The 9,912-nt window shown below is 52.6% G+C and overlaps 1 protein-coding gene across 2 annotated transcripts in view; it reads left to right on the forward strand.

Moving 5' to 3' along the window:
- Positions 1–9,912, forward strand: part of ECE1 (endothelin converting enzyme 1) — a 54,176-nt gene that overhangs the window by 26,732 nt on the left and 17,532 nt on the right. For both annotated transcript variants that reach the window (XM_007459217.1, XM_007459218.1), the window contains exons 5-8: positions 184–330; positions 1,506–1,571; positions 2,707–2,898; positions 8,657–8,799. In XM_007459217.1, coding sequence (XP_007459279.1) covers positions 184–330; positions 1,506–1,571; positions 2,707–2,898; positions 8,657–8,799 — 548 coding nt within the window. The remainder of the gene's footprint in view (positions 1–183; positions 331–1,505; positions 1,572–2,706; positions 2,899–8,656; positions 8,800–9,912) is intronic.

Consider the following 9,912-nt stretch of genomic DNA (forward strand, 5'->3'; position numbering starts at 1 on the left):
GAGGAAGAGAGAGAGAAAGAAAAAAAGAAGGAAGACAGACCAGCCCTTTCATTTACTCCTGAGGCTCAGAGAGGTCAGAGGACTGCAGAGGGTCACAGAGCAAGTAAGCAGCAGAGTCAGAATCCACACCCGGTCTCCCCGACCCCGCCTCATCCCCTCCCCGGCCCCCCTCCCTCCCCACAGCTCGGGGGCTGGAACATCACGGGGCCCTGGGACAAGGACAACTTCCAGAGCACGCTGCAGGTGGTGACGTCCCACTACCGCACCTCGCCCTTCTTCTCAGTCTACGTCAGCGCTGACTCTAAGAACTCCAGCAGCAACGTGATCCAGGTGAGGGGCCGGGAGGCCGGCGGGGAGAGGGCCGGGCCTGACCTCAGGGCCTGTTTTGAGTTTAGCAAGCAGCGCAGTGAGGGCAGACCTGCCCTTGGGCGACAGGCTTCTGGTTTCTGAGCTTGGTTGTTTCTGGAGGCTCCCAACTGTGAGATTTTTGCAGGAAAGTTGTGAAAGGGCAGGCTTGCCTTCCTTGGGTAGGTGGGGGTCACTGCAGCACAGGTGAATCTTTGGGGTTCTGATTGGTTACTGTGGGTCCCAGGAGTGATGTCAAGTCCTGGGCACAGCTGGAGTCACCTCCCGGTCACCCCAGCTCAGTCTCTGGCCTTTGTGGCTCTGCTCGGAATAGCTTTGAGTCCACCTCTTCCTGCCAGAGCCTGCCCCAGACTGAGTATCAGCACACCCAGGGGACCCCAGCCCTGCTCTGCCCACCCTCAGGGGCAGAAGCGAGAAACCCGGGTTGGGCGTCCTGAAGGCTAAGTTCCCACCCACCTCTGCCACTCACTCACTGCGTGACCATGGGCAAGTGCCTCAACCTCTCTGAGATGCAATTTCCTTATCAGTCAAAATGAACTATAGCAATACCTACTCTAGGTATGTCAAGGTGTGGCCCAAGGCTCTGATAGGAGCTATCAGGGATTGACCCTCCCTACCTGCCCAGCACCCAGCAAGGCCCTCACTGGCACTCTCTCCTTGAATCCTCATTCCAGCTCTGCAGGTTAGATAGTTCCTCTATTTTCCAGGTAAAGAACCTGAGGATCAGAAAGGTTCAGCAACTTGACCCAGGTGACACAGCCGTGAGTGGCTCTGGACTGCTCACCACCTTGGGAAGTGTTTAATGAAGCAGAAGTGCTCTGCCAAGCCTAGAAGGAGTTTAAAGAGGAGGGTGGTTCCGTCTGACCTTCAGAAGGGCCCCAGATCCCCGCGGCTGACCACATGTGTGGGGAGGAATGTAGCCCGACATGTGTCTGTCCCCCCTCTGGAGGGTCCATCCCAGGGGTGGCCTCGGCTACCAGCTTGTGCTCCTGCTGGGGCCTGAGCTGCTCCTCCATTGCCATGTGCCTGCCACCCCTGGAGCGAACGGAGACTGCGTGTAGGTGTGCGTGCGTAGGTGTGCGTGCGCAGGTGTGTGAGCGCAACGGGAGATCCCCTCTCACCCCCACCTTTCTCTTCAGGTGGACCAGTCTGGCCTGGGCTTACCCTCGAGGGATTATTACCTGAACAAAACCGAGAATGAGAAGGTAGGTGTGCCTCTTCAGAGAGTGGCTCCTGCCCAGACCACCTCTCTCCATGGTTCGTCCCCCTCAGTGTTCCCTCAGTGTACACACCTCTGCAGGTCTTTGACGCTAGAGGAGCATAGAGGTGTCCCTTACCTGGCAGTCCCTGGCAGGGGAGGGGTATCATTTGTCCCCATTCTAGAGTAAGGCTCTTCCATATTCAGGCACTGTGGGCACAGGGAACAGGTGTCATTTGTCCCCATTCTAGAGCGAGGCAGTGATAACGCCCACTTACCTTATATACACATCACCTCTGGCCTTCCCAGTAACCCTGCAGGTACTGAACATCTCTGAACTTCATTCGCCTTATGTGTCACATGGGCATTATTTTTACCTGGCCTGTTTCAGAGGAGGAAATAAGGCTCAGAGATGCTAAGTGACCTTATCAAGGTCACACAGCTAGTCGTCAGTGGTGAGGCTGAGATTCTCATCCAGATCCGATAACTCCAAAGCCCACACTTTTCCCTCCCCCTGGCTTCCTCCCGTGATGTCCCAGGGAGACCTGGCCTGAGGTTCATTGACTGTCCATTCATGATTCCACCCACTGTATTGAGCAAGTGGCTACCAAGTGCCTGATGCTAGGGAGATAGTGGTGAACAAGACCAGCTTGGTCCTTGCCCCATGGGGCTTTGAGTCTGGGAGGGGAGGCAGATGTTAAGTAACTAACCACCCGATTAGAGGCATGATGATAAATTGTGAGAAGGGAAGGGTGAGCTGAGAAAGTAACCTGGAGACCTAATTCAAATCTGGGGGCCTGGTAGAGCAGGGTGGATCAGAAGTGAGTTCCAAGAACTGAGCGATGGCCCTATTGGTGGCTTCCATGTGATGAGCATCCAGGAGGGAGTATGGGCCGGGACAGCAGGGACCAGCCCACTTCAGGACCTTGGTGGGCTTTATCCTGAGGGCCATGGGGAACTAGTGAAGGGGTGCACTGCCAAAACCATTCTTGAAGCTGGTTTCCAGCGGGTGTCCTGGGTGAAACCCCCCAGCCCCCTGGCTCCCTGTGCGGGGCTGCAGCTGGCCTGCCCTGCCCTGCCCCCCTTGTCCACTGGGCAGTGGGTGGCAGCCACTGACAGATGGGGGGTGCTGGGTCCCACAGGTGCTGACGGGATACCTGAACTACATGGTCCAGCTGGGAAAGCTGCTGGGCGGAGGGGACGAGGACACCATCCGGCCCCAGATGCAGCAGATCCTGGACTTTGAGACAGCGCTGGCCAATATCACCATCCCGCAGGAGAAGCGCCGGGACGAGGAGCTCCTGTACCACAAAGTGACAGCAGCCGAACTGCAGGTAGCTGAGCTTTGCTGACGCGGAGGCTGAGGCAGCACAGACTGAGGCAGAATTCAGGATGGAGGGCACTAGACTGGGGTGTTTACACCCCCTTCACCAGACCCTCAGAACAACCCCATGAAGCAGGGATGGTCGTTGTCCCCAGTTCACAGACGGAACTGAGGCTTAGAGAATTAGAGTTGCCTGCTGAAGGCCACACAGCCAGAGACCAGCCAAAGCCAGTCTCTTGCCCTACGCCAGGCTGCTTTTCTGCAACTGCAGCTACCTGGGGAGACTCGGTGGTGGTGATAATATTGGCTCACATTGACTGGGCATTTCCAGTCTCTCAAGCTCAAGTACATCAAGCCTGGTGCACAATAAACGTGAAGGTTGGGTTCTGATGTCACCTCCCTTTTCTGAGCCAGGAGGTTAGGTGATGTGCTCCAGGCCTCTAAGCTCCTAAGTGGCAGGGGAGCTGGGACTTGGACTCAGGCTTGGCTCACTAGAGCTCTGCTTTTGACCACGACCCCTGGTGACCTCCTGGAGCTGTAACAGGGTTGGGGTCAGACGCTCTCTGCGCTGGGTGTACCCATCTGAGAAGTCGATGTCTCTTCTGTAGGTCAGCCTCTATCAAAGCCTGCCCCCTGGTGGCTGCTTGGGACTTGCAGGTAGTGAGTTGATTGCCTGCCAGTTCCTTCTTTCCAGTTCGTGGCATCTTGGTGTCCAGCCTTCCCCCAAGCTCTGGGGTCGCAGAGGAATCAGCAGAATGGCCTTATTCAATCTCCCTGTTTCCTGCTATCGCCCAGGAATGCTCGTCTAGGCCGTGCTTCCCTGCTCGGAAGGATGTCCAGGCCACCTGTGTTGAGGCTTCACTCTTCCTCTGCCCGGCCGAGTCCTGCCCATCCATTAGAGTTTGGCTCATTTCTGCTGCTTTAGGGAAGAACACCTAGGTCCCTACCCCTTTTTCTCTCTCCAGCCCTCCCTCCAACAGGTGTCTATGGGGCTACCTTGGGGCCTTGCTCTTGACGTGCTTCCAGGCGAGTAAGGGACACCAGCGAGGAAACAAGCTCAGTCTCATTGCCGAGTGCTTTGGGAAAGAAAAGCAGGGCACTGGGGCCAGGGGCAGAGCTAAGTCAGGGAGGGTGAGTCTAATGAATAAGCGAGCAGGGGCCAGGCTGACTGAGTGTCCCAGGTGGAGGTGCAGCCCACACAAAGGCTGGGGATGAGGGCAAGAGAGCCTGGCCTCCTTCTGGGTGCCAGCTGCCCTTTAGGTCCCCAGAGAAGCTGGCATCAGGGGGAGTGGTGCTGAGTGGATTGTTATGGAGATCAGCAGCCTGTGCTGGGCACCATCTGGCACTGTTTTTCCGCTCCGAGGCCAGGAAGTCGAGGGAGATGCTGTTTGTGCAGCATGATTTGGTTTGCTCCAGCTGCCCAGTTCTCAGCCCAGAAGGGCTCCAGTAGTCCCTCTCCCCCCCTGCAGTGGCCACGAAGGCAACTGACAGCCCAAGAGTGGCCGAGAAAGCACAGTAGCCCTGGGCACATCTGGCCCAGCGTGGCTTCCAGGCTCTGCCCCTAGATGTCTTTTCACCATTGCTTTTGCTCTGTTCTTCCAAGCAAGCAAGGAAATGCTCTTCCTCCCTCCCAGCTACAGAGCTCCCAGGGTGGGGAGGATTTTAGCAGAGGCAGCAGCCTGGAGTTGTGTGAGTCCTGGGATTGGAGTCAGAAGACTGCTCTGGCCCAGCCCCTCTGTGAGCATTGGGCAAGTCACATAACCCCCTCTTTGAGCCTCGGTTTCCTTCCTTGTAAAATGGGCTTTGCTTGCTCATTTACACCTGCTCCATTGCAGAACACAGAGACAAATGAGGGACAGCCCCTGCCCTCATAAGGGGCAGTGGTTCTTAACTTTAAGTCACAGAATTCTTTGAAGATAGGTTGAAAACTGTGGCGATCTCCCAGAAGAAATGGGCATGGTTACGTATAAAAAAGTTATGTCTAGTGTTTAAAGAAGTCCTGGACCACTGAAGCCTGGTGTCCTGAATGAGAATCGCCCTGCCCTGCCCATGGGGTTGCATGACGGTGAGATGAGGCAAAGGATGAGATCTCATCTTGTAAACTGACGTGCAATTCGAACATATTACAGTAATCGATCTTAGTATTATTCCTGTGTCATCGGTGATGACAGCCCACGTCTCCAGCCCTAAACCAGTTTGATTTATTCCACCCTTGGACAGAGAATGTCTTTTTGTTCCCTGGTATCTGGAAATTTGGTTTTCTTCCCAGACTCCAGGAGGCTCAGGGAAAGGCGCCCCAGCCTTTCACAGTGTGGTTCTAGGAATACACGGCGGTTCCAGGCAAGCCCCCAGCAGCAGAGTCTGAATTCAGACCCATGAATCAAACATCTTCTGTTGCTTCTCTAGGGGCTTGAGGACCTTCCTGTTCCTTTCTAGGACCTTCCACACCAAAAGTTGATTTGGAATGAGCCCCATCCTCTGCTCTAAATTCTTCAGCTGAGATAGAGCCTGGGAGTATCCTCGTTCCTCTCCCACTTTGCAAGCCTACTTGAGCTGGGTGCTTGGTGACCAGCAGTACTCTTTGGCTGCGAGTGTGGAAAATAGAGCTCATCTGTGTGCCCCAAAGGCTTTGAATCACAAGTGGAATGTCTTGGTTGGTTAAAACAGCCGTCTCCATGGAGATGGACCCAGGCACTCGGGTTTAAGTTAGGTGTTCACTAAATCAGTAAAGACTGAAAATGTGAAAATCCTGGTATTCAACAGGCACTCTGTTTCAGAGTTGTGGGAATTTACCTGCACAGAACAACTGCTCTCCCAAAAGGAACAGGCTTGTGTTAAGTATACGGGGATTTATCATCACCTGTATCTGTACCCTGATCAGAGAGTTCCAATCACCTGCAGTTTATGAAGCTCTTGTTAATTGTATAAACAGTGACATTTTGTAAACTTGGAGATTTTCCCGGGAGGATTTGCCAGCAGGTCACACTGTCAGGTGGCTCTAAGTGTTGAGCCCTGTTTGACCATCTCACCTGGACACCTTCAAGTTTTGCAGCCACAGAAATTTGATGGGGAGCCCCAGAGGTCACCTGCTTAAGGAGCTCTTGCCAGGAAGAGAGGGAGGAATGGACAAGCTAGGGGAAAAAAGAAGCTCGATTTATTGTATAAGCTGTCCCGAGAGGCACAGAGTAGCCCACCCTTGGCAGGGATTTTTTTTTTTTAATTTATTTTTATTTTATCTGTGGCTGCGTCAGCTTTTTTTTTTAATTAATTAATTAATTTATTATTTTTGGCTGTGTTGGGTCTTCGTTTCTGTGCGAGGGCTTTCTCCAGTTGCGGCGAGCGGGAGCCACTCTTTATCGCGGTGCGCGGGCCTCTCACTGTCGTGGCCTCTCGTTGCGGAGCACAGGCTCCAGACACGCAGGCTCAGTAGTTGTGGCTCACAGGCCCAGTTGCTCCACGGCATGTGGGATCCTCCCAGACCAGGGCTCGAACCCGTGTCCCAGTCTGCATTGGCAGGCAGACTCTCAACCACTGTGCCACCAGGGAAGCCCTTTGGTAGGGATTTTTGTCTCCATTTGAGAGAAAGACTGCAAAGTGACTTGAGGTCCAGAGCTGGTTCATGGTGGGGACCCCAGTCTAGGTCTTCTCCAAAACAGGGCTCTTCCCAGCTCACCTTGGTGCCAGGCAGATGGGGATGTACTGGGGCCCACTGGGCACAGCTCTTCCCAACTCTCTGGGTAGTTTGCAATAGATCCTGGTGGGAATGCAAATTATCCACCATCACTGAGAGCCAGTTGTTAAATGTTTACCAGCACACCACTGCCCACGGGACCTGCCCTCCTCAGTCCTTTGAGGTCCTTATTCCCCAGCAGCTGAGCTGCCCTTTAAAACCAGAGAGACTGTCAAGTGGGAGGTTTTTATGGCTGCCTCTGTCACTGAGGACATTATAAGTATTTACCAGCAGGTTATAGATTCATCAATGTCACAGATTGATTTTACATTAATTGATCTTCCTGTATGAAGGCCATTTATAAGGCGTCTCTCGCTTCCTTTATTTGTCTTACATTTTGCCCGTTTTCAAGGGAACAAAGAACAGAATTTGGAATCAGTCCCAGGACCTCTCTTGGGAGGCTTTGAGCAATGATTACAATAGCTCATCAATGATTATAATAGCTAACATTGATTGCTTGCTACATGCCAGATACCATTGATGTTACAGGCATTTTTGTTGTAACACAGTATATGCAATCCTGAAAAACCTTGCATCCTGTAAAACTACAGGACTGAAAAGAACTAAAAACAACAGAACATATGGGGAAAATAGGACTAGAGCAGTCCATTCAAAAGTTGTGTAACTTGAGGACATTATGCTAAGTTAAATAAGCCAGTCACACAAGGACAAATAGACTGCATGGTTCCACTTAGATGAGGTACATAGAGTAGTCACGTTCACAGACAGAAAGTAGAATGGTGGTTGTCTAGGGCTGAGGGAGGGGGATGGGGGGAGTTATTGTTTAATAGATTCAGAGTTTCAGTTTTACAAGACGAAATCTGTGGATGGATGGTGGTGATGGTTGCACAACGTGAATATATTATACTTAATGCCACTGAACTGTACACTTAAACATGGCTAAAGTGGTAAATTTTATGTTACCACAATTTTTTTTAAAGTTTTGCCACTTGGTCATCAAAACACTCACAAGACAGTAATTGGAACCTTGAGAAATAGCTCACATGGCTGGAGGCTGCCTGGTGGGAAATGGAACTCCTGGCTGTGGACACGGAGACCCCGAAGATAGACAGATGGGAGCTCTATGCAGTGGGGCTGCCGTTAGGCAGGCCAAGGGCAAGTGTAGCCCTCTGGGAGCTGAGAGTTATGCAAAGTTGCATGTGCCTCTGTGGGGAGGGTTGTGTGCAGGTGCTCCTTTTAAATTATCTTAAAATAGAGCTGACTGGCTTCCTGTGTGGGCATGGGCTGAGCTGAGGGCTTTTCCTCTCTTGCTGAGGTTATCATCCTATGCTTGCTTTTCCAGATCCCATGCCTGAGAAAGACCTGCTGTGGACCAGAGAATTCTATGCACTCTACTGCTGTTATTCTTGTAGTTACCAATCATATAGAAGACTGATCATATAGAATCTAGTTGATGTTACAGGACCACATGTTGAGTAGAACAGACAGGATTACTTGTTTAATTCTCACACTAACCCTGTGGGGTGGGTTTTATGATGATGATGAGCCTCACTTTTCAGATGAGATCCTGAGGCACAGAGGGGCTCATCCACTTACTCCAGGTCACACAGCTAGTAAGCGTATGAACCCAGGCAGTTGGCTCCAGATTCTACACACATCCATTACAGACCCCTCTGAGGCTCAGTTTCTTCATCAGGAAAATGGGGATAATGGTACCTACCGCCTAGGCTTGTCATGAGGTCCAACTGAGAGAAGATGTGTGGCACTGATGGTGGCACCTGACACTGGAGGGGCTTGACCAACAGTGGCTGCCGCTGCTGTCACTGTGTCTCCTCTTATTCCATTTCAAGTTACAGTTTGGTGTTTGGTGCCTTACAGTTCTATATGTACAGCATCTCTGACAACAGTCAGCCAGCCTGGGTTTGACATCTGCCCAGTGCACTGTCAGCCAGCACCCAGCTCTTTGCTTTGTCCGCGGTGAGGGCTCGATGGCGCCTTCTTCAGAAGAACGACCTAGAGTCCTAGGCTCTGAGGAGAAGCAGCCCAGCCAGGGTCACGCTGTCTGCTTCCCTTCCAGGCCTTGGCGCCCGCCATCAACTGGCTGCCCTTCCTCAACACCATCTTCTACCCCGTGGAGATCAACGAATCCGAGCCTATAGTCGTCTATGACAAAGAGTACCTGAGCCAGGTCTCCACCCTCATCAACATCACAGACAAATGGTAAGGGCACCCGGCCACCTGGGATGGGCCTCTCATGGGCAGCCTCTTGGTCACACACGGCCCCTCTCCTCAGCCAAGACGGGGGCCACACTGACTAGGAACATGGGCCCTGGGCTGGCTTCTGTAAGAGGCTGCAGGGTACCCAGGCTCGTCCGCCCGCCAGCTTGGTAGCCTTGGGCATGTTTCTTTCCCTTTTTCGGGTCCATTTTCCTCACCCATAAAGTGGGGATACAAATACAGAGAACTGGGCTTCCCTGGTGGCGCAGTGGTTGAGAGTCCGCCTGCCGATGCAGGGGGCGCGGGTTCGTGCCCCGGTCCAGGAAGACCCCCCGTGCCGCGGAGCGGCTGGGCCCGTGAGCCATGGCCGCTGGGCCTGCGCGTCCAGAGCCTGTGCTCCACAACGGGAGAGGCCACAACAGTGAGAGGCCCGCGTACCGCAAAAAAAAAAAAAAAATAGAAGTGAATGAAATAATCTGTGTGAAGTATTTTAACACAGTGACTGACACTGAACGGGGCTCGGCAAATGCTAGCTAATAATTTAGTTAATACTTATGATTTTTAAAAACGATTTATTTAGTGGGCTTCCCTGGTGGCGCAGTGGTTAGGAGTCCGCCTGCCCGTGGATGGGGACGCGGGTTTGAGCCCTGGTCCGGGAAGATCCCACATGCCGCAGAGCAACTAGGCCTGTGCGCCACAACTACTGAGCCTGCGCTCTAGAGCCCACGAGCCACAACTGCTGAGCCCGTGTGCCACAACTCTTGAAGCCCACGCGCCTGTGCTCCGCAGCAAGAGAAGCCACCACAATGAGAAACCCGCGCCCCACAATGAAGAGTAGCCCCTGCTCGCCACAACTAGAGAAAGCCCACGCACAGCAATGAAGACCCAATGCAGCCAAAAATAATAAGTAATTTTAAAAAATTATTTATTTATTTGGCTGCATCAGGTCTTAGTTGCGGCACACAGGCTCTCTAGTTGTGGTATGCAGGCTCTAGAGCACGCAGGCTTAGCTGCCCCCCAGCATGTAGAATCTTAGTTCCCCGACCAGGGATTGAACCTGCGTCCCCTGCATTGGAAGGCAGATTCTTTTTTTTTTTTTTTTTTTTTTTTTTTTTT

The sequence above is a fragment of the Lipotes vexillifer genome, unplaced genomic scaffold (genome assembly GCF_000442215.2).
Source record: "Lipotes vexillifer unplaced genomic scaffold, Lipotes_vexillifer_v1.1 scaffold496, whole genome shotgun sequence".
NCBI lineage: Eukaryota > Metazoa > Chordata > Mammalia > Artiodactyla > Lipotidae > Lipotes > Lipotes vexillifer.